This window comes from Dromiciops gliroides, chromosome 5 (assembly GCF_019393635.1).
Source record: "Dromiciops gliroides isolate mDroGli1 chromosome 5, mDroGli1.pri, whole genome shotgun sequence".
NCBI classification, from domain to species: domain Eukaryota; kingdom Metazoa; phylum Chordata; class Mammalia; order Microbiotheria; family Microbiotheriidae; genus Dromiciops; species Dromiciops gliroides.
The window spans coordinates 241896165-241922050 of record NC_057865.1 but is presented as its reverse complement, the minus strand read 5'-3'; the positions used below and the strand labels follow the sequence as shown (position 1 = coordinate 241922050).

General features: G+C 39.3%; 1 protein-coding gene across 1 annotated transcript in view; it reads right to left on the bottom strand.

Annotated features, from left to right (window-relative positions):
- MYRFL (myelin regulatory factor like) overlaps positions 1 to 25886 on the bottom strand; it is a 150272-nt gene that overhangs the window by 68053 nt on the left and 56333 nt on the right. Inside the window, exons 12-14 of the mRNA XM_043967689.1 lie at positions 17961 to 18161; positions 9146 to 9254; positions 5371 to 5480 (exon numbers count right to left, since the gene is read on the bottom strand). Coding sequence (XP_043823624.1) covers positions 5371 to 5480; positions 9146 to 9254; positions 17961 to 18161 — 420 coding nt within the window. The remainder of the gene's footprint in view (positions 1 to 5370; positions 5481 to 9145; positions 9255 to 17960; positions 18162 to 25886) is intronic.

Sequence of the window (25886 nt, the reverse complement as noted above, 5' to 3'; positions counted from 1 at the left end):
CATTAACAAAGGACATTCCAGTGTAAGACCTGTGTCAAATACAGACATGCCTACAGTTGAAGCCAAGGCAAAAATTGAGGCAACAGGATTTCCACAGGCAAAAAAGTTGCAAATATAAAGGAAAATGGAGTAGATACTTCCTATATTTATCACCATAGCAAAGTGGAACATAACAGGAGTACATGAACTGTCAACCCAAAGCTTTATTTTTATAACAAATAATGGAATGTCACTTTGGCTTGACCAGGACACAGACAAGGCTGAAATATTCAGAGCCTTCTCACTTATAACTTTTGGTTTAGCTGTAATAATTGTATTTAACTTTTTTTAATCAATGGCTTGAATAAAAATGTATGGATGTAACATTCATCAAATTTGCAATGACACAGAGCTGAGAGAGGTAGCTAATATGCAGGATGACAGAGTCGGGATCCAAAGGGATGTTGACAGTCTAGAACATTCAATCAATAAACATTTATTAAGCACCTACTACATGCCAGACACTAAGCTAAACTAAGTATTGAGTTGAATCTAATAAAATGAGATAAATGTAAAGTCTTGCTCTTAGGCATAAAAAATCAATTTCACAAGTAAAAGAGAAGGCATGGTTAGAGAACAGCTTTTCTATAAAACATTTTGGGGTTTTTAGCAGACTACAAGCTCAATATGAATTGGCAGTGTGGTTCAGCAGCATGAAATGGCTAATACAATCACTACATTAAGTGGAACAAAGCTTCCAGGAATAGGAGGGAGGTGAGAGTCCCACTGTGCTCTGCTCTCACTTTTACTTAAGTACCATGTTGAGTTCAAGGCACCACGGCCTAAGAAGGCTATTGATAAGCCAGGGAATATTAAGAGAAGATCAATCAGCATGGTAAAGGGTGTTGAGTCCATACCAAATGAATATAAATTGAGGAAAATAGGCATTAGATTGCAAGTTCTTTAAGGGCTGGGGATATCTTGTGCCCCTTTTTGTATGTCTGGTGTTTACCGCAATGCCTGGCACATAGTAGGCACTTAACAAATGTTTGTTGATTGAAATAGGCATGGTTAGCCTGGAGAAGAAAAGAAGACTCATGGGAGACATGATAACTATCTCCAAGTATTTGAAAGTCTGCCATATGGAGGATAGATTGGACATTTTTCTGTTTGACTCCAGAGAACAGAACCAAAAGCAATGGGTTAAAGTTGCAAAAAGATAAATTCAAGTTTAGTAAGAATTAGAACAGTCCAAAAGTAGAGTGGGCTGTCTGTACAGGTGATGAGTTTCCCCATCTTGGACATCTTTATATCTAGGATGAAGCTCTACTTGTCAGGCATGTTACAGAGGGGATTCCTTTCACATATACGAGAACTAGATGGAAAATGAGGTCCCTTCCAGGTCAAATTCCATGAATCTATATAAGGACATGGAATGGAGAGATGGGGTCTAGAACTTATGTATCCTCTGGATTCCCTAAGGTCACCTCGCATGATGCTGCCAGCAAAAGGGAGGTTGGTTCAGGTTGCTTCTTTTTTTTGTGAGGCAATGAGGGTTAAGTGACTTGTCCAGGGTCACACAGCTAGTAAGTGTCAAGTGTCTGAGGCCAAATTTGAACTCGGATCCTCTGGAATGCAGGACCAATGCTTCATCCCCTGTGCCACCCAGCTGCCCCATCAGGTTGCCTCTTTCAATAAGTTTATCTTTCCCCAGACTCTCATTTGCCTCAAAGGTTGCTAAAGTGGTGCACTGGGTTTGAAGTTAGGAAGATTTGAGTTCAAACCCATTTTCAGATACTTACTAGCTGTATGACCCCAGGAAAGTCACTTTACCTCTGTCAGCCTCAATTGTAAAAAGAGGATAATAATTGCACCTACCTCACAGTGTTGTCGTGAGCATCAAATAAAGTACCTAGCACATAGTAAGTGTTTAATAAATGTGTTTCCCTTCCCCTTCAAAGGCTTATTTGTCTGTTAGATCTGGAGGCACATAAATTATAGTTTATGTTTATATGTCCTCCTGTTTATTGGAAGCCTGTACTTGCCTGGGAGATACAACTTTTATAGCACACCTTTCTTGCCTTGTGAGAAATCCAGACAGAATATTTGTCCACCCCTTCAATGTTCCTCAGCTTGTGCTGAAAGATAACGTCTCTCATCTCTTTAGAGCGGTCAGACTTCTTTACAAATCTCTATCCCCTCTGGCATTAATCACATAAACAAGGAGATAAATGACTACCAGAGTTTTTGTTTATCATCAGACACATGAATATGCTGTGATGGTAGGAAATGTACTAGGTATGATGCAATCTTTTTTTTTATTATTTGTTTGGTTTGTTTTTTTGCGGGGCAATGGGGGTTAAGTGACTTGCCCAGGGTCACACAGCTAGTAAGTGTCAAGTGTCTGAGGCCGGATTCGAACTCAGGTACTTCTGAATCCAAGGCCAGTGCTTTATCTACTGCGCCACCTAGCTGCTCCCTTTTTTTTTTTTTTAAATGAAGAATGGGAGTGGTCTGGGGAGCGTGTGCCTTCTCCCAACAGAATGGGAGTCCTCGGGAGGTTGTACCTTTTGTATGAGGGGCAGGTAAAGATTCCACTACTTCATAGTCCCATGTAATTTACTTTGATACTCTATCCTAATTAAATGTCTTGTTACTTGATTTATGGGTTCATCTCTGGTTTGTTCGTAAAGAAGTCACTATATAAGAAGTCAAGCAGTATTTGCATAACTGTAATTACTCAAAGCATCCTATCCTGTTCCTTGGGTAACAAGGAGTGACAGATTTAAGGGGGATGCTTGCGAAATAAGCAAAGCATAAGGGCCTCTTTTCTGATGTTTTTCTTTCTAGACAGAATGAGGTCCACGCTCACCAAAAATCTCCTGGGCTTTCCATGGGAAAATTAAAATGGGGGACCTCTGACTCTATAAACTCCCTAAAGCAAATCAGAGGAAAATTTGAATGTGGTTAAGATTAAGCAAGCAACTAGAGATGGGAAGGAGTTGGGGAGGGTTGGAATAAGAACAACACTACTTCCAGATGCTCCTAATTTTGTAGAAGGTTGACCTTGACAACACCCCCAGTGGATTTCACTGCTATAAGTTTAAGTTGCTAAAAGTACCAAAACCTCTTCCATTTCTTCATGTTCTTCCCGTATTAATTTAATTTAGCCTGGCTGTGGCTTCTTGATCAAACAACATTAAAACTCAATTAGTAGGAGCGGGAATTCTGACCAAGGACCTTCCCAAGGCTCACACTTAGAATCATAGAATGGACTTGTCAGGTCCTCTAGTCATCGTAGAATCAGCGTTCAGAAGGACCTTAGACAGATCTCTCATCTAACCCATAGATGAGGTCATCTCTGATAAGGCAAAGGTCTCCAAAGATGGGAGATTCATATCACCATCTTTTTTTTTTTAACATATAAGGTATTTTATTTTTTCCATTACATGTAAAGATAGTTCTCAACTTTTGTTTATACAAGCTTTACAATTTCAGATTTTTCTCCCTCCCTTCCCTCCCTCCCCCCTCCCCTAGACAGCAGGTAATCTGATATAGGTTATATCTATATATCTATATACATATACATATATATAGATATATATCTATACACACACATATATATATACACATAATAACATTAATCCTATTTCTGCATTAGTCCTATTATAAGAGAAAAAATCAGGGCAATGATGAAAAACCTCAGAATAGAAAAAAAAAAAAACAGCACCAAAAACAAAAGAAATAGTATGGTTCATTCAGCATCTATACTCCACAGTTCTTTTTTTTTTCCTTGGATTTGGAGATCCTTTTCTATCATGAGTTCCTGGAACTCTTCTGTACCATTGCATTGGTGAGAAGAATATAGTCCATCACAATAAATCAACACTCAATGTTGATGATACTGTGTACAGTGTTCTTCTGGTTCTGCTCATCTCACTCATCATCAGCTCACGCAAGACCCTCCAGGTTTCTCTGAACTCCTCCTGCTCATCATTTCTTACAGCACAATAGTATTCCATTGTATTCATATACCACAACTTGTCCAGCCATTCCCCAATTTATGGGCACCCCCTCAACTTCCAATTCCTTGCTACCACGTAAAGAGCAGCTATAAATATTTTTGTACATGTGGGTCCCTTTCCCCTTTCCATGATTTCTTTGGGAAAAAGACCTAAAAGTGGTATTGCTGGGTCAAGGAGTATGCACAGCTTTATCGCCCTTTGGGCATAATTCCAAATTGCTCTCCAGAATGGTTGGACATATCACCGTCTTTTGAAGAGGAAACCCATTGCATTTCTTATAGCTAAAGTTGCTAGGTAATTCTTTCTCATTTAATTACTTTTAGACCGAACTGCAATTTGCCTCTTTGTAACTGCCATTGTCCCTGATTCCATTCTGTAGGTCCATCAGAATAAGGTTTTGTATATGTCCATCCCTCAAATATTTGGAGACCAGATTATGCCCACCCCACACCCCAAGCCTTACTTTAGCCAGGCTAAACATCCTTCAGTGGATATTTATTATAGCATGATTTTGTGTCCCCTCCCCAACCCTGTATGAATGTAAGGAACTAGTAGGTACAGTAGATAGAACTCTGGGCCTAGAATCAGAAAAATCTGAGTTCAAATCCAACTTCAGGCACTTACTAGCTGTGTGACCCTGGACAAGTTATTTAACCCCTTTATCCTCATCTGTAATATGGGGATAATAATAGCACCTACCTTGTAGGATTATGGTGAGGATCAAGTGAGATAAGGTACTTAGAGCAGTGTCTAGAACATAGTAGATGTTATATAAATGCCTATTGCCTTCCCCCTCCATCCCAGAATAGTTTATAGGACCACAGATATAAAGCTGGGAGGGACCTCAGCCATCAAGTCCAACTGTTTCATTTTACAAATAAGGAAACTGAGGTCAGGAGAATGAAGTGACTATAACTGATTATGAAGGATGGTTCTCATGAAACTCCAAACTACTTTGATTTATTCGTTGGGTTTTGCTGCTTTTTAGAAATAGCAATGCCCTTTAGCAATGCACTGACCAACATCCATGTAGAAGAGTTGGTGTGAACCTACTGGAATTTTCCTCGGTTTTTTATTAGAGACCCAGGTTTTCTAACTCCAAAACAAATGTCCCTTCCACCATGATATATCAGCTTTCATAAAAGCATATTTATTGGGGCAGCTAGCTAGGTGGTACAGCAGATAGAGCACCAGACATAGAGTCAGGAGGACCTGAGTTCAAACCTAGCCTCAGATATTTACTAGCTATGTGGCCCTGGGCAAGTCATTTTAACACCAATTGCCTACACACACACACACACACACACACACACACACACACACACACACACACACACACAGAGTATATTTATTTGTTGATAATTACCTTATCAACCATGAGGAAGTTATCCAACTTGTCTCCATTTTCACATGTAATATCACCAACTTCTCTGACTGCCCTGGGTAAGACTTCTTGTACCTCTTGGGCTATCATTCCTGTTTACAGAAAACAAAACAAAACATCAAGTTTAATTACACTTAGGATCTTGAGAAGTGAATTCCCTGAAGTACACACTAGGCCAGGGGTGAGCTGGATTCAGCTTATTAAATTTTTAGTCTGAGCATTAACACCCGGAAATCTGTAAATTCTACAAATCAAGGCTTGATTTATTATTTATTGATTGCTTAGTCTTAAGAAAGTGATGGAGAAAATGGCAGTGAAGCAGATTAAATTTTATGTATTTTTTTTCAGAGAGCCAATGGTTAAACATGCAACGGAATATCCCTGTATAGAGCCCAAGATGGGATGGAAAACAGATTTACAGATATTAAATACTCTAAAAATAAATGGAAAGAAAAGTGTAACTCTTTACTACTGTAGTCTAAACTGAAATCTGTAAATACATATGCCATTCCCCAGAGTGAAGGAGTGAGAGATAAACCCCACAGAGAGAGTACAGTTCTGTTTCTCAATGGGTAAAAATGCCAACATTCTCATGCATATTCTTTGGATTGCTGATTCCCCTATCTCATTCAGGTGTAGTGAAATAAATCTGTCTTCCCCACAGGAAGAACCTAGACTAGGCTGGGGCAAAAGGATGATGATAATGATAATTATTATTATTGTGATGGATCACATTTATATAGGCAGGATTTGAACTCATGAAGTCCTGGAGTGAGGAAGACTCATCTTTGTGAGTTCAAATCTAACCTCAGACACTTACTAGCTGTGTGACCATGGGCAAGTCATGTAACCCTGTTTGCCTCAGTTTCCTCATCTGTAAAATGAGCTGGAGAAAGAAATGGCAAACTACCCCAATGTCTTTGCCAAGAAAACCCCAAATGGAGTCACCAAGAGTTGGACACAACTGAACAACAACATAAAACACCTAGACTTTACATCTCATCTGATCCTCCCAACAACCTTGGGAGGTAGGCGTATTATTCTCCTCATTTTACAGATGAGGAAACTGAGGCAAATAAAGGTTAAGTGACTGGCCTAGGGTCAAACAGATAATGTCTAAGGCTGGATTTGAACTATGGTCTTCCTAACCCCAGGCCTGGTCCTCTATCCACTTCACTACCTGGGACATAGTTTCTCTCAGCCTCTGAAGAGCCACACATGAAAGCCTGCTAGGTGTGAACATTTGCAATGTTCATGGGGACTTTTCTCTATCTTCTTAGCTAGATGAATCTACCTATATTATAGGAACGAGACTAAACAGCTCAAAAAGTCCCTTCTAGCTCTAAATCAATGATCCTCAGATGCCTTTCATCATCTCATTGCCCCGGTCTTATACCTTTAATGATTCTCTCTTGCCTTAGTGCCATTTCTGAAACTCATTTAGCCACAAAACACTTTCATGGTTAATATACAGAGTGTCCCAAAAGTCTTAGTGCAGTTTAAGCTGAACGACTTGGGCTTATTATGACCGCTTTAGCTGCACTAAGACTTTTGGGAAACCCTGTATATTAACAGAAAAGTTGGTGCAAAGATTTAGTGCTGAAAGGGACCTTACTGATCATCTACACCAACCCCTCATTTTACACATGCAGAAGCTTGAATCCTACAGATCAAGTGGTCTCTGGGTAGAAAGTAATAGGCAGTAGTGGAACCAAGGTCTCTGACTCCCAGTCCAGGACTCATGCTACTGTTCGATGCCACTTCTGATTTGGGGGAACCTGGAGACATAGTATACCCCTGGGCTGAGGAGTTGTAAGATCCTGGGGTCATAGAACCAGAGGAGGAAGGAACTTCTGAGATTGTTTGGGGTATGAGATGTATCAGGGCATAGTGAAGAGACCACCGTATTTATAATCAGGAAAACTAAGGTTAGAATCCCATCTCAAGCACTTAATAGCTGTGATTCTACGTATTTTAGTAACCACAACCCTAGATAAGTCCTTTAACCTCAGTTTCCAGAGCACTTTGGATTTTATGATTTATAAGCTGTCTTCTAATTCTCGATCTTTACAATTGTATACTCCAAATCCTTCTTTTTACAAATAAGGAAACTGAGGCTGGAGAGGTTAATTGATTTGCCCCAAATCACACAAGTAGTAAGCATCCCAGGTGAGATTCAAACTCAGGACCTCTGACTCCAGAATCAGCACTCTTTTGTAGAAAAAAGGGGAGAAACTGAGCCTACTTTCATATCCTTCAAAAAGCAATTCAGGTAATAAGTATTATTGACATATCCATAATTAAGCTTTTTTTTCTGTAATCCTAAAATTTGGGTTAAGGAAATTTCTACCATGAATCAGTGGCATGATCATGGAAAGGGGCTTTCTGTGGGAAAGAAGTGAGCAAATGCCACAAAATGCCTTTATAGAGATATAAAGCAGACTGGCATCAGCTTACTTCCTTTCTCTCTCTCTAACTGAAAGGTCTGTGTGAAGAAACAGGCACACCCTAGCTGGAAAAGAGGCTGGCTAGTCTCCAGCTTGACCCACCAGCTCTATTGGGGTGGAGGGACAAAACTAGGAGAGAGGAAGGAAAAAGGGAAAGGAGAGCTTAATCTCTTCCTTTTACGTCATTCTCCTATTCTAAACTCTGCCTCTACTTGTCCTAATGCAAAAAAAAATCCACTAGAATACATTTGAATTTGTAATCTCAGTATCTTTGCCACCATGATTATCATGATGGCACCCACTTCCCTACTGATTAACTTGACCACTACATCATAGTACACAAAAACACTGGCAGAATTCTAAAATTTAAAAGTCATTGTTTCAGGGAGAAATTTGGGGTTGTTAAGAGAATTTTTCATATTCCTTCCTCTCTTTTTCAATCTTGGACCCAACTCATAATTCATTTGCAATATTTATCCAAGATACGAATGGAAGAATGAGTTCACCTGTCTAACTATATATTCCATAGTCTGGTCAGTAGGCATTCTTTATTCACTAGGCTTTCTCTGTGTGCATAATCTTAACCAATCCAACCCAAGACTTTATACAGAAACTGAAAATACATTCACAGTACCAGGTATACACAGTACCAGAATACAAATGACAGTACACAGTTTCTTCACATTTCTGGCATACCATCACTGAGTCACTAATGGATATTTTATAATCTGATAGAAATATCTTCACAATGACAGAATTTTTTAAAAATCTACCACCTATCGTCAAGGTTGGATTGGTTCATGTCCCCTACCAGAGAAATGCCCACCAACATTATAGAAAGGTGAATTAACTCATAGTCTACTTTAACCCCTAGTACCGCCAAGCACTACTACTGTTCTTTAGACTGAAGAAGTAGTCTACCTCTATATGGGTCCCCTCTCTCTTTTTCCTACCTACCCCTCCAAAGACTCACACTGCCTTAGAACATAGAGTTCAAAGACCTATTAGCCATGAAAGTATAAACAAAAAAGACTAGACCTTGAAACAGTTTTTCTTCCTCTAGATTTACAAGTAAAAAGGAACCATCCATTCAAAAACTCCATGTGGCCCCTGTGTGGTTTGAACTGAGTACAATGAAATTCTTAACTCTTCCCATTCCAGAACCTTGTGTATTTCTCAAAGCACAGAATGATATATCGGTATAACCTCAATTACCATAGCACAGAAATCCAAAATAGAATGGAATCAAAACCAAAAAGACTAAGTAGAATAGAGATTGGGTAGAGAGGGAAAGAAACTTGGCTGAGTACCTGTTTGATGAGTACTGTTTATTCCCATTACAGATGCAAATTCTGGTTTGTAGTCATATTCGACAATTCTCATTCTGTTTATTCTTCGAAGCTGTTCATTTGTGTCAACCTAATTTAATTGAAAATGACCATCAGTTTTCATATGTTAAGATATTTTTTATTCAAGTCAATGCTATGGACTTTCTGGGAAGAGTAAGATGGTTGGTATATAAATTACTTTTTACTGAGTCCAAACGGTTTTTTAAATTACTTTTACCCTTAGATTTGTTGTACTTCAGAAGAAGCCATCTCAAGGGTTCACGTCAGTGACTTCCATTAATTGACCAAACTCTAAACTAGGTAAGAAGTTCAACTTTAAATGTCACAGAGCAAAGCTCTAGCTACTCCCCATGACTCTTACTTTATACCTTTATTCTTTGAAGTTGGTCTTCACTCTAAGAAGGAAATAGATTGCTAAGTTTAGGGAGAGTTGTTGCAAGTCCCTGTAAGGTTGTAGGGTACCATTTGCAAACAAACATGTCTACCTGATCCAGATAGCATGTGGATAATACTTTTAGTACTCAAATGAATTAGTGATCTCATCAACATGAGTGTGCCTTCAAGGGATATAAATTACAAACCATCTATCCCTGCCCATTCTGTGTAACTCCTGTCATGTGATCTCAATACTTTATCCCAAGAGAGCCACTCAACATGCTTGGGGTCTTCCTTTTTCTTGGCATCAAGAGCTTGCCAGTGGGGCACACACATTGCTATAAGTTATCCCTTGCTCTCACCATGTCATTAAAACCTTTTTCACCCATACATTTCTTCGGTGATGTCATTTATTCTAGTTCTCCATAATTCCTTGTCTGTGATATGTTGCAGTCTGCTCATACCCACAATGCATTCTTCTTTTGCCCTCTGATCATATTCAATTTTTAAAAGTTCCATGGAAAGACCTACATGAACTGAAGCAGAGTGGAATGTACTGTATACAAAATAACAGCAATAGTATAAGATAATCTGCTGTGAAGGGCATAGTTATTTTCAGCAATGCAAGGATCCAATATAACTCTGAAGGACTTATGAATATTGCAGTTCATCTACAGAGAAAGAACTGATGGTAACTGAAAACAGATTGAAGCATAATTTTTTTTGATAGTTCCTTAATTTGAAGTTTTGTTTTTGTCTATTTTCTCTCACAACCTGGCTAACGTGGAGATGTTTTACATGACTACTTATGTATAACTTATATTGAATTGCTTGAGTTCTTGGGGGGGAGGGAGGAAGAGAAGTTGGAACACAAATTTGTAAAAAGTTGATGTCAAAATGTGTTTTTACATGTAATTTGGAAAATAAAACTCTAAACAGGAAAAAAAAAAGTTCCATGAGTCAGTCCTTCAAAAATACTAATAGAATATTGACATAAAAAAGTTTTTGAGGGAGGAATTTGGGGTGATTATGAGAATTTTTCTTTTTCCCCAAAGGCAATCTAGTCTTCTCATTTTCTATTTAATCTTGGACCCAACTTATTCATATGCAACATTTATCCAAGATATATGCTTACAGATGAGGTCATTTATCTAACTGCATATCACAATGATCAATAGGCATTCTTCATCCATTTGGGTTTTTTCTGTATGAATAATATTGGCCAAGCCAACCCAAGATGTTATATACAAACTGAAAACAATCCACAATACTAGAATTATGCCTCTTTTTCAACCTGGTAAAAATGTCTTTGTGATGGATTAACAAAAAAAGTAACCCATCACCTATCATCAAAGTTAGATCAGTTCACTATCCCATTTACATAGCTCAATTCTCTCTTCCTCCATAAAGCCTTCATGGAGCATTTCATTCCATAATGATCTCTCTGTCAATCAAACTTAGGCCATCTTGTCTGTAACCTTCACTTTACATCAAAGCATTATAGTGACAGAATGTACAGAGGTATCAAGCCACTTTAAGAAAAGTAAAACTAGGGGCAGCTAGGTGGCACAGTGGATAGAGTACTGGCCCTGGAGTCATGAGGACCTGGGTTCAAATCCGGCCTCAAACACTTGACACTTACTAGCTGTGTGACCTTGGGCAATCGCCTCACCCAAAAAAAAAGAAAAGAAAAGAAAAGTAAAACTGAAAGACCCAAACAAGCCCTGTTTTAGACATCCAGATAAGTTCATGAGCTTATCACTGGAGCGACATACCTCCTGCTATCCCTAGTTTTCCTTTGACCCAATTCTGCTTTCTGATTTATTTTTATCACTTGCTTTCTTCCTTGATCCTTGGCTCCTGTGCACACCTTACTTGTTTAAAAAGACTTTAATCTTTCTTATCTCCATGTAGCATCAATATAGGATGAAACTTGGAGCTAGAGAAGGTATGCTAGCTCTTCACTATCTTTTGACCTCATTTTCCAGTGATTCGATTTCATAGATTTCAGCCTCATCGGTTTCATCACCTTGGTTTCTTGGATGTGAATGCTGAAACTGAGCCAGTCTGAAAACAGAGTTCTCTCATAATTTATCATGCAGAAAGTTCCTTTGGTGACTTTCTGCAATGGTTCCTGGGCCATCTTGAGTGATGGGCATACATCAGATCAAGGAAAGACCCCATAGACATTCATTTTGGGTTACAGAGTGGCATGGTAACTTCTTTTTTTTTTTTTTGCTGGGCAATGAGGGTTAAGTCACTTGCCCAGGGTCACACAGCTAGTAAGTGTCAAGTGTCTGAAGCCAGATTTGAACGCGGTTCCTCCTGAATCCAGGGCCAGTGCTTTATCCACTGTGCCACCTAGCTGCCCCTGGCATGGTAACTTCTTAAGCAACTATGTTTTGCAGTAGTTTATCCAAAAGCCAGTCAGTCTTGAACCCTAGTAATCAAACCTCCCTAAAAAGCAAGGCATTTGTATCACTCATGTATATGTTCTAGCTCATTAATATTCAACCTCCCAGAGCATGTAGGAAGTTTTAGCTCCTTTATGTAGTTAGGGAAAAAGAAAACAAGTCAAAAACTAGTTATGAGTTTGTAGATTTAGAGCCGAGGGATGGTAGAGGTCAACCAGTCTAACCCCCTCAATATACAAATAAGGAAACTGAGGTTCAGAGAAATTAAGTGACATGCCCAAAGTCACCCAGGCAGGAAATGTCAGGATTCTGGAAAAAGCATTGCCTTTGGAGTCAGGACCTGGTTTTAAATCTTGCCTTTGTCCCTTACAACTACCAGTGAAATGGGCAAGTCCCTTACCCTTTGTGAGCCTCAGTTTCCCTATCTGTAAAGTTAAGGGGTTGTATTAGATGGCCTATGATGTCTCTTCCAATTCCAAATCTATGATTCCATGATCCTATAAAGTGAATCCAGGGCCTCTGACTCCAAGTCCAGCATTATTTCCTTTATGATGTAGACCCATCATCATTGTGGTCCAGAGCACTTACTAAGTACTTCTCCAGGTAAGCACTGGGATTTATTTTTTCAATCAATGAATCAAGTATTTATTAAGCACTATGCTACACATGAATGATATGAATAAAATTAAGGGTAAAAATTCCCACTTGTAAAGTACTTGTTTATCCTTAGTTCTTTTTTTTAAATAATAAACATTTTTATTTAGAGTTTTGAGTTCCAAATTTTATCCCTCCTTCCTTCCCTTCCCTCCCCCTACCCTGAGGCAGTAAGCAGTCAGATATAGGTTATACATGTGCAATTATGCAAAACATTACCATGTTAGTAATTTTGTATAAGAAAACTTGAAAAAAAGAAGAAAAAATGAAAGTGATAAATAGCAAGCTTTAGTCTATGTTCCATCAATATCAGTTCTTTCTTTGGCGGTGGAGAGTATGTTTCATCAATAGTCCTTTGGCGGGACGGCTAGGTGGCACAGTGGATAAAGCACCGGCCCTGGATTCAGGAGGACCTGAGTTCAAATCCGGCCTCAGACACTCGACACTTACTAGCTGTGTGACCCTGGGCAAGTCACTTAATCCCTATTGCCCCGCAAAAAATAAAAAACAAAAACAAAAACAAACAAACAAACAAAAAAGCAAGGCTGTAAAACATAGTCCTTTGGGATTGTCTTGGATCATTGTATTGCTGAGAATAGTTAAGTCATTCACAGTTCTTCATCAAACAATATTGATGTCACTGTGCACAAGGTTCTCCTGGTTCTGCTCACTTCACTATACATTAGTTCATACAAGTCTTTCCATGCCTTTCTGAAATCATCCTGCTTGTCATTTCTTATAGCATAATAATATTCCATCACCATCATATACCACATCTTGTTTAGCCATTCCCCAATTGATGGGCATTCTTTTGATTTGCAATTCTTAGCCACTATAAAAAGAGCTGCTCTAAATATTTTTGTACAAATAGGTCTTTTTCTTTCTTTGAGGATGTCTTTGGGATGAGCACTAGAATTTAAAAGTGCATCTTATAGACATGGTTTCTAGGGCACATGAAAAATATGCTTATTCGTAATCAAGTAATCAATGAATTAAACTATATGTGACATTGTTTATATTAATACTACCTGGGTGCGGCTAGGTGGAGCAGTGAATAAAGCACTAGCCCTGGATTCAGGAGTACCTGAGTTCAAATCTGACCTCAGACACTTGACACTTACTAGCTGTGTGACCCTGGGCAAGTCACTTAACGCCCATTGCCCTGCCCCCCCAAAAAAAAAACTACCTGTGATATAGTTTTTGTTTACATAAACATATTATATATCCATATATAAACAATATACTTAATTTATTAATTGATCACTAATATGATACAAATGTACATACCATATATACAAATATGCTTGTATGCAAATAATACAAATATATGTATGTATATATCTATACAATGTATGTATGATTATAAATATGTATAGCATTAATATCTATATGGTGCCTTTATGCATGTGTATAAACAACATGCATACACAGAAAACATATTCATATAGACAATATACCTGTATGTATATATTTCATATGTGTAGGTATATGTGCATGTGCATGTACATATACATATGTGTGTGCATACACATAGACTTCATGTACACATACATATACATCATATACATACACTTAGACATAGACATCATATGCACATGCACATACACATACACATACACATACACATACACATACACATACACATACACATACACATACACATACACATACACATACATATGTATGCAAACCAGAGAATGAGTGGTGGTGATGAAGGAAACACAAGAGTTTGCATGTTTAGGCAAGATAGTGTTGGATGGAAATCACCATTTATTCAAGAAAAGCTTCTTGGAGGAGGTTTCCTAAGTTCTGGGTTGGATGGTACATAGAGGGGGAGTTTTCAGGACAGGGGTACTGTGGTAAGATTACTAAAATCTGGCTGACTCATTGGGAGGGGCCACACCTGGCCTGCCCTGAAGTGACGTATGCTGCTGATGTCAGCAGGAGAAACCACTCTCCACAGGCAGTTTTGAAGGACCTCTCCTTTTGGGGGAGGAAGAGTAAATGCTCGCTGAGGGGAGCTAGCTCTCTTCTGGAGTCTTTTTTTCCTCCTGGTGGCGTGAACAGCAGCAGCAGCACACAAATCCTTCAGGCCTGGCTGTAAGCTGTTTTTTCCACTGAAGCTATGAGCTCCAGGTGGTAAGTTAACATATGAATTCTGCTCTTTTGAATAGACTTAGGTTAGAGTTAGGAGGATTATCTGTATTTCTTTTCCCCTATTCCCTTGGCTCGCCATAATATTGGGGTCCTGGAAATAATGAGGGACCTCTAAGTTCAAAGCTACCTCCCCTCCAAACTGCCTTTTTGGATATTTCTCCCAGGGAGTGGGAGGGACCTTGTCTTTGATTTTATTAATTTCACCTTTGCTGTTTACTTTATTCCCATTAATAAAACCTGATTCATTTGTGGAACAAAGGCTGTTGGGCTCCTTTCTTATTGGTCTGGGAGAAATATCTAAAAAGGCAGTTTGGAGGGGAGATAGCTTTGAACCTAGAGGCCCCTCATTATTTCCAGGACCCCAGTATTAAGGCGAGCCACACAATTAACTCTCCATATATTAAATTTGGCCCACACAGGTACAATGCAGAAGAAGCCTCAGAAGTAACTTGATAAGACTATAGTAGCCAAAGGTCAATTTTAAAACAAAGAATTCAGTTCTACCACTTTGGACAAGAAAGCCAAGAGGAAGAAGAATAAGGAAATGGAAGACAAGTTGAGGTAGGGAGGGTGGAAAGGAGAGAAAAGAGGGTCAGAGGGAAAAAATAATGGGTGTAAGAAGGCCAAGAGTAGCCTAGTAGATTTTAGATTACAATCACAATTCCCTATACTAGTGTGAAAAGTTGATCAAGGAGATCCCCAGTCAATTTGACTAGCCTACAGAAGAGTGAACCTTGGTCCAAGACTTCTTGGACAGTCACTCAACATGCAATTTTTAAGCACTATGGACTGTTTTGCAAAGTACTAAAGATACAAAGAAAGGCCAAAGCAGCCCTTGGCCTTTAGGTAATTAACATTCTAATGGGGGAATCCAGTATATCAATAAAGAGATACACGTAAGATACATAAAGAGAAGGGGGCAGCTAGGTGGCACAGTGGATAGAGCACCAGCCCTGGAGTCGGGAGGACCTGAGCTCCAATCCAGCCTCAGACACTTAACACTTACTGACTGTGTGACCCTGGGCAAGTCACCTAACCCCAATTGCCTCACCAAAAACAAAAATAAAAACAAACAAAGATTCATAAAGAGGAGGTGGAAGATAAGCAGGGAGGGGAACAGCAGCTCTGATGGTTGGAAAGCCTTCCTACAGAAAGCGGCACTGAGGCTAAGTGTTGAAGGAATTCAGGGATTTGGAGAAGAGGTAAGGAGGGGGAGCAGTCCTATGTGAGGACACTGAGATGGGAAATGGTGGAGACATGTCACTGAATTAAAGAGGATGTAGAAGAGAGTAAAATATAAGAAGACTGGAAAAGCATGAACAGTCCAGATTGTTTGTTTGTTTGTTTGTTTTCAGGGCAATGAGGGTTAAGTGACTTGCCCAGGGCCACACAGCTAGTAAGTGTCAAGTATCTGAATCTAGATTTGAACTCAGGTCCTCCTGAATCCAGGGCCAGTGCTTTATCCACTGTGCCACCTAGCTGCCCCAAACAGTCCAGATTGTGAAGAACTTTGAATAGGATAAGCAACAGGCCTTACTTATATTTGCTCTTTGGGGTAATATGAAGCCACTGGGGTTTCTTGAGTTTGGAGATGAAATGCTTTGGCAGCTACAGGGAAAATGGATGAGAGTCAATGGAAACGTGAAGCAGAAAGAATATGCAGTTTTTGCAATAATCTGAGTAAGAGATGATAAAATGGCAGCTGTGTGAATGGTGAGAAGGGGGCCAGGTGTGCGAACTGTTATGAAGACAGAAAGGATGAGAGTCGGCAACCCACTGGATATAAAGATGACCAAGAGTGAAAAGTCAAGGATGACACCAAGGTTCACCAAGGTTGTGAGCATGGGTCACTGGAAAGATGGCGGTACCCTTGACAGAAATGGTTGGTTGCTGTCCTTAGTACTCAGAGTACCAAAATGATATCCCTATGTCAAGGTCAATGTACAGTATGTCTGACTGTGGCTGATCAGACCAATAAGAGCCCTACCTCGGGGTTGGGCACGAATAGTCCATATGAACAGTTGAAGCTGAGATGTCTCTAACTTTGTACATCTCACATTTTTTTTGGAGCTATTGCAATTCTGCTTTACTCAAAGAGCACAAGATCTTCTTTGATGAGGGATGCCATGCTGGGTAGTCCTGTGCCAGTGCCTCCCGTGTCTCATAATCAGTCTCAAAGTTCTTCAGAGAGACCTTGTAAGTGTCCTTGTCTCTCTTCCTCTGACCTTCATGTTAATGAACCTTGTGTGAGTTCTCCATAAAACAGTCTTTCAGGCAAACATACATTTGGCATTTGAACAATACAGCCAGCCTTTCAGAGTTGCACCCTCTGCAGTATAGTTTGAATGCTTGACAGTTCAGCTTGAGAAAGGACCTCAGTGTCTTGTACCTTATCTTGCCATGTGGCTCCAAAGGAAAGTGTGGGAGAAGAGAGCTATTAGGCTGCCTACCGAACTGAAGGTCTACAGAGCTGTTGTGCTGACCTCATTGTCGTATGTGTGGGAGACCTACCAGCGCCATGCCAGGAAACTGAATCACTTCCATTTGAATTGTCTTAGGAAGATTCTCTGTTTGCCTCACTTTCCTCATCTGTAAAATGGGGATAATAATAGTACTTTCCTCCCAGGGTTGTAGTGAAGATCAAATTAGATAATAATTATAAAGTGCTTAGCACATATAAATGTTAGCTATTATTATTAAGTGACATACCCAGGGTTATCTAGTAAATGTGTGAGATAGAATTTGAACCCAGGCTGTCCTGACTCTCATCTGCCATGTCATGTTACCTCTATATCATTCCCTGCAACTCTCGCCCCCCTCTAAAAAGCCCTAGGTTCGGGCTTGGTCAGTAAGCTGCCCAAAGTAATCCAAAAGTTTCTCCCTGCAGAATTCTCTGCTACAGTGTCATTGTTCACTGTCACTGCCACTCAAACCAGAAGCAGAGTCCTTGTTTACACCAAAGTGGGACAAGCTTTCTGATTTTCAACACAGATGTCTCTCCAATCCCCAACACTTAACTGTTTTTAAACAGTGTGTTCTTCTCAAGCCAACAGCCAGAACAAAAAGGCATTGAGTTTAAAGAGGCTTTCTAGAGTGTCAGAGTGTCAGGGACTCGGTGACCCAGCAGCCTCCACTGACACATCAGTGGAGCTGCCCTGACCCCACATCACCCTCACCTCTTGGATATTCTGTTTTGCCCGGCTGTCAGACGGATGCATGACTGTCCCCATCACTTTCATATTGCCACAGACAACCAGGGCTTCATCAGGAGCGTCCGTGTTAATTCCTACTCGCCCATGACAGACGACAGATTCTGGGACGTGTCCTCGCTGCCATAACACGTCACTGTCATTCTCAAATTGCCCCGGGTTAGACGCCTGGAAGGAAAAAAAAATTACATCCTAAGATAAAACAGTAGACGATTGCAAGTGTTTTATTCCTTGGATGAAAGGAAGAGAAAACATCTCCTTTTTGTTTCTACAAATAAATAGCCTGCCTTAGTGCTCCTGACCCATCCAAATGGTGCTGAGACCCTGGGGTCAGCAGGGGAATGGTTTCTGGTAGCTTTCTTCATCCTATTCTCTCCTCCCTTAATTTTCTATGCTTTGAAGGTATCTGAGGGATGTAGGTTTATTAAATATGGTAGAGGGGCAGGAAGAAAAGGAGGAAAAAAGAAAAAGAAAAACAAGAGCAAAAATAATCATTTCAATTTGAAGAAAATGCCAGAATTTAAAAAAACATAAAAACAAAAACAATAAAAATATATTTGAAAAAAAGAAAACAGTAAAGTTGGAGCTGTAAATAAAAATATTTTATGTATATAGTACCTTATCCCTTTTATACGCATTGCCTCATTTGTAAATGACATACAGATATTTGATACTGGTTAATGCCTCTCAAAATCTTTTCTTTCCATGCTCTTCATGCAAAGAATGAAAGAGTACTGAGACAGGGTGGCACAGTGAATAGAGCACTGGCCCTGGAGTCAGGAGGACCTGAGTTCAAATCCAGCCTCAGACACTTGACACTTACTAGCTATGTGACCCTGGGCAAGTCAGTTAACCCCAATTGCCTCAAAAAAAAAAAAAAAAACAGTACATACTTCAAGACAATTTTACCTCCTTACCAATTTTACCAAGAACTGGACAAGTCAGGGTATCCCTCATGAATGTTCCAGTGTAATCACAATTTATTGAGTGCTTACTATATACCAAATATTGAAGCAGCTGCTAATAACAAGACAAAAATAGAACAATCCCTGAGCTCAAGGTGTTTATATTCTACTAGAGGGAAAGCCACACAAGTCCCGATAAATACATATAAAATATACACATAATAAATATAAAAATAATTTAGAGGGACACAGAAAATACTAATAGTTGGAAAGATAAATAAAGGTCTCATCTAGAAGGTGTGATCTGAAGGAAGCCAGAGATTCTAAGAGGCAGAAGTGAGGAAGAAGAGTGTCCCAGGCATAGGAGACAGCAGCCTATCTGAAAACATAGAGGAAGGAATGAGTGAATGAATGAATGAATGGTTGGATAGATGAATAAGGAAATGAAATATTATATGTAGGACTAAGAAATACCCCAGTTTAAATGGACCATAAATGTGTGAGGAGGATATAAAGATCAGTCTAGGGAAAAAAAAAAGTTGGAGCTAAATTTCAAAGAGTTTTAAAAGCCAAAGGAATTTGCATTTTATTTTTAAAAGCAATAGAAGCTGTGTGACCCTGGGCAAGTCACTTAACCCCCATTGCCTTAAAAAAAAAAAAAGTAATAGAAAGCCACTGAGGTTTCTTCAGGAATCTTAGATCTGCACTTCAGGAATATTAATTTTTCAGCTATATGGAGGATGAATTGTAGAGGAGAGAAACTAGGGAGAGGAAAGCAATATTCTCAGCAAGAGCTAACGAGGGCAGAAAATAGGATGGTGGCCAGGTGAGTGGAAAGGATGAACTAGATGGAAGTTCTAGGGTAAGTAGGGTATAAGACCTCTCTGGGCTTCAGTTTTCCCCATCTATAAAATGAAGAGGTTGCTTAGGTTGTCCTTCAGGTCCCTTTATAGCCCCAGAACTATGATCCTAAGTAGAATTGCTAGGATCATAAATTTGTTTGTCCTTTGTTTTAGGAGAGAAGCAATGACATCACGAGGGGGATGTCTTGACTTGGGAGTGAATTGGAATTAAGAGAGGCAGAGCTGCACAAAGCCATCAGCCTCACTTTCTCCTCCAGAGTCATCAGAGTCCAGTGGCAAGACAAAAGTCAAGACAAATGGGGATGGCCCAGGATGCAGTGACCTCAGCCTTTCTAAATTAAGGTCTTCCCCGGGTCTCCGTTTGTCTGAGGCAACACCCATTCAGTGACTAAGGGCTAAGTAAGAATCAAATTTAGGGGCAGCTAGGTGGCACAGTGGATAAAGCACCAGCCCTGGATTCAGGAGGACCTGAATTCAAATTCGGCCTCAGACACTTAACACTTACTAGATGTGTGACCCTGAGCAAGTCACTTAACTCCAATTGCCTCACTTTAAAAAAACAAAACAACAAGAATAAAATTTAAAGCTGGAAGAGACCTTAGAGGCCATCATTTTCAACCCTGGCATTTTACAAATGAGGGAACTGAGTCTTGGAGAAATCAAGTGACTTGTTCCTGGTCACACATCTGTGAAATATCAGAGTCTGGATCTGATCCCAGGTCTTGCTGAATCTAAGTCCAGCACTCTCTTAATTATTCCAAATTCTTCTCAACTTGGTAACTGATTGAATGTGAGGATGATCAAAAGCGACAAATCTACTATGATTCTCAAGTGGTGAACCTGAGTGACTCATGATGACCAGTGATGAATAATAGTGCCCAGATCCTGACAGAGGGGTGATTGACTAATGTACAGAATGAGACACAACATTTTTGGACATTTCCAATATGGGAATTTATTTTGCTTATTTGTTATAAGAGTTCTTTTTTGCTTTTTGAGAGGGTGAGGTTGGAAGGAGGATGCAATTCATGTCTGATAACTGAAAAATATTTTAAAGAATAAAAGGAAAAATAAATATAAGGTTAAAAAAAGATTTATTTTTCTTAAGCAGATCTAAATGTACTCCATAAAGCAGCAATTTCTACTTGATCTCACCTTCTTGGTGTTTCCTATTGTTTTGTTTGTTTGTTTGGGGGGCTTGGGGGTTTGTTTTTGTTTTGTTTTTTTGCAGGACAATGAGGGTTAAGTGACTTGCCCAGGGTCACACAGATAGTAAGTGTCAAGTATCTGACATTTGAACTCAGGTACTCCTGAATCCAGGGCCAGCACTTTATCCATTGTGCCACCTAGCTGCCCCCTTTCCTACTTTATTTTAAGGGATGTCATGAAATGCAATTCAACAAACATTTATAAAGCTTCTATTCTGAGTAAGGCACTATGCTAGCTACATTTTGGGAATTAAAAACAAAAAAAAACAAAAACAAGAACAAAATTGTCCCTATTCTTAAAGAACCTACCTTCTAAATTTCTCCAAATTTTCAGATAAGCATTTTATGGCCATCAATAAACAGAGTATCTGGAGTTGCCCTCACACATGTGCATTCTGATCATTTATGTTCCCATATGTGTGTTCTTTTTTTGGGGGGGGGGCAGGGCAATGGGGGGTAAGGCCGCCCCCCCCCCCGCCATATGTGTGTTCTTTTTTTGTTTTGTTTTGTTTTGTTTTTTTTGGTGAGGCAGTTGGGGTTAAGTGACTTGCCCAGGGTCACACAGCTAGTAAGTGTTAAGTGTCTGAGGCCGGATTTGAACTCAGGTCCTCCTGACTCTAGGACCAGTGCTCTATCCACTGCGCCACCTAGCTGCCCCCTTGGGGGATTTTTTTGTTTTTGTTTTTTTTCATATGTGTGTTCTTAATAAATGCATCATCTATCTCATTTTATTAAAAATTTTTTACTTTAAAAAATAAAAATAATTATAGTATCTGCCACATAGAACTTTTAGGTGTGTGTTGTGGGTTGGGCTAACAAACAACAAAGACTCAGATTTTAAAAGTCACCCGAAGATTGGGACTTCCTCCTGTTCTCACAAATTAAATGGGACACCGGAATTTCAGAAGTTCAATGCTGTTAAAGTTTGCGTAAAGAACCAAAAATCTTCAGTTTCCTCTCATCCTCCCACCAATTCTCATCTTGATATGCCAGAAAGATTGGGCTGTTGAGAGGCAAAGAAGGACAGAGTGAAAAGTGGCCACTTCGTGAAGGCTTCTTGTGTGAGCCCATTTGAAAAAGGGCTTTTTTTCCTGGTGTCTTCAGGGTCCAGGTACAGCAGATGAATGGGAGTGGACGGTCCCTCCCCTTCCTGCAAACATTCAAGTCATATCCAAATACATGGGACTCAAACCAACCCCATATATTTGCCATATCTTGAGCATAATGAGATAATTCAGGAAAACACAAAACAATGACACTTGTATCTTTTGTTTTTCAAATGAGATTGGGATAATTATTAAGTTGGTAACTTGTAACCAGTAAAACAGATATAAATAGGGGGAGCTAGGTGGCACAGTAGATAGAGCACCAGCCCTGGAGTCAGGAGTACCTGAGTTCAAATCTAGCCTCAGACACTTAACACACACTTACTAGCTGTGTGACCCTAGGCAAGTCACTTGACCCCAATTGCCTCACTAAAAAAACAAAAACAAACAGATATAAATAGATCTGATTAGGAAACATTCCAACAAACCTATTTTGCCACATCAGATGCATCTAAAAAGCTTATTTCTATTCAAATCATATTCACAAAAAGGCCATAGATATCTTTGGAATTCCAGACTCAAGTTCCTAAGGAGATGGCCTCATCTATAATAGAAAATAGTATTCTTTCCAAGACATATAAACTACATTTTCCTCTGTGGAATCATTAATGAAATATTCAAAAGCAGCTTTTAAAGTCCTACCACTGATTGGAATTAAGATAGAAAATTCATATACAGCACAACTGATGCTGTTTACGATATAGAACTTCAAAATAAATGATTGAAATTCCTTATCTATAATTCAATAAATTGAACAAACATTTATTAAATGCCAGGCCCTGTGCTAAGCTCTAGAGATACAAAAGGAGGCAAAAGGCAGCCCATGCCCTCCAGGAGGGATGGCACTAAATGACCTCTGACTTCTCTTTCAGATTTAAACCATGATCCCACAAAATTCGTTTTTACTTATGTGCCCTTAGCAAAGTCACCAAGAGAACACTGTGCACAGTAACAGCAATATTCTAACGATGATCAACTGTGACTTAGCAACTCTGATCAATTCAATGAACCAAGACAAGTCCAAAGGATTCATAATGAAAAATGCTATCCACCTCCAGAGAGAGAACTAATGAACTTTGAATGCAGATTGAAGCATATTGTTTTTCACTTTCTTTAATTTTTTTTCTGGGTTTTTTCGCAACACAGCTAATATAAAAATATGTTTTGCATGACTTCACATGTATAATGGATATCATATTGCTTGTCTTCTCAATGGGTGGAGGAGAGGCTGAGGCAAAAGAGAGAATTTGGAACTCAAAATTTTAAAAAATGAATGTTAAAAAGTAAATAGGTAGGGGCATCTAGGTGGCGCAGTGGATAGAGCACCAGCCCTGGATTCAGGAGGACCTGAGTTCAAATCCAGCCTCAGACACTTAACACTTACTAGCTGTGTGACCCTGGGCAAGTCACTTAACCCCAATTGCCTCACCAAAAAAAGAAAAAAAGAAAAAAAAAAGTAAATAGGTAAGTAAATAAAGGGATAGGAGCACACACGCAGAGATACACATGCAAACACACACACAAAGAGAAGTCACCATTTCTCTAAGACCTTTTCTAAGGTCACCCTTTCCAAGGATGCTAGGATAATATCCTTATTTTATATGATAAAGGATAAAAGCATATCCCATTTTAGTATATCTTATTTTATGTTATATAAGGATTTTAAAAAGGACATGATCCTCAATGCTATTTCTTATTTTGTGATCCAATGACAATATATCCATATTTACCCATAGAGATTATCAGTGTGAGACATTAGCATATATGTATAGCACTTGCAGGATTATAAATTGAGTGCCCAGAGGGGTGATTACTCCCAGGTTCTTGGATTCTTGGTGATCTGGGCTCCTACTACATAGCTCAAGTCCTCACTGCTATGTTTATCTTTAATAGTCAGCTAGAATGCACAATTAACTCAAAACAAAGGCATTTAATTCAGATGGCAAAGTGAGAATAGTGCCAATAAAACGGTCCTCCTAAACCTGGAGTGTGCTCTTCCACCACAAATAAACACAGCATCTGTGGGAAGAGTGGGCATAGACTTAAAGAACAATGGTCGTGAGGCACATTGTGAATTCCTTGAGAGCAGGGACTGTCTTTTGCCTTTCTGTTTATACTTAGTGTTTAGCATAGTGCCTGGCATATAGTAGGCATTTAATAAATGCTTACTGACTGTTGATTGACTTATTGAACAACACATATGGGAGATGTGGGCAGGTTGCTCTGTTGCTGGGTTGACCTTGCTCCTCATGATACAAAGAATGTCTGCTAGACAGGTCACTCTTAGTACTCCCTGAGCTTGGTACTTGCTAGGCAACTCTAAACTCTCCATCATTACCAAGTTCAAGTTCAGATACAATCCTTACCTGAATACTATTGAGCTCTTTCAGAAAGAACAAGGACTCTTTCCCTAAGATTACTAAAAGCAGGGATGCCCATCAATTGGGAACAGGTTGTGGCATATGATTGGGGGGTTTTTTGTTTGGTTGGGTTTTTTTGCAGGGCAATGAGGGTTAAGTGACTTGCCCATGGTCACACAGCTAGTAAGTGGTATGTGATTGTTGATGGAATAATACTATGCCGTATGAAATTATGAGCTCATTGATCTTAGAAAAACATGGAAAGACTTGCATGAAATAATGAAGAGTGAAATGAACAGAAGCAAGTGAACATTTTAAACAGTAACAGTAATATTGTTTTGTTTTGTTTTGTTTTGGGGTTTTTTTTGTGAGGCAATTGGGGTTAAGTGACTTGCCCAGGGTCACACAGCTAGTAAGTGTTAAGTGTCTGAGGCCGGATTTGAACTCAGGTCCTCCTGAATCCAGGGCCAGTGCCCTAGCCACTGTGCCACCTACCTGCCTCAGTAATATTGTTTTAAAAATGACTTTGAAAAAAAAATATTTGTCTTAGTAGAGGTGTTATTACATGTTCGTGATTTGAATGAATTAGTACAATATTAAATCTTTGGTATACTCTACAAAAATGAGTGTTTTATCAGTTTAGTCATTGTTTCAATCATATTAAGACTGTGAAACAGGTTTTAAGGGTTTCCACTCATGGGTAGTTTATCAAATTCATAGAATGGGACTTCAAGGGTCATCTAGTCCATGGGTTCTTAACCTGGGATCCCTGGACCCCAATGGATGGATTTCATCCATGGATGGATAAACTTGGATGAGAAAAATATATTTTTAAATTTATTAATTTATTTATTTTGCCTATTATGTTTTTATTTTCATCAACCTTTGTTTTTCTTTGTGATCCTATGTATTTTATACATTTAAAAACATTATTCTGAGAAAAGGGCCATAGGCTTCCCCAGACTGCCAAAGAGGTCTGTGATGCAAAAAAAAAAAAAAAAAAAAAGTTAGAATCCCAGCTCTAGTCTAATCCCACCATTTCAAATAGAGAAACTGAGCCCCAGAAAGGAAGAGCTGCCAGGATTTTAAGCCAGGTCACCTAACTCAAAAGCCAATGATCTACTACATTTTAGTCTCTTAATTGTAACAGGCTAGGTTTTCACACTCTGACCCCATGGTGTATGATTGCTTTGAAACAGGAAATGAGGTCACCATATAAAATCTCCTCCCTAGGGATCACAGACAATCAGTCAATAAACATTTAGTAAGAAAGACAAAAATATGGTTCCTACACTCTAGGAGCTCACATCCTTTTGTAAAAGTTAGCCAGTGTTTGTGGTTAAATGGAACTGGGGTGCTACGCTCCTACCAATGCTGGGAAGAAGGTGCACTTCTGATGGAGGCTTGAGTTAATTGATGAACAAATAAAAAATAACCTAACAAGGGTCACA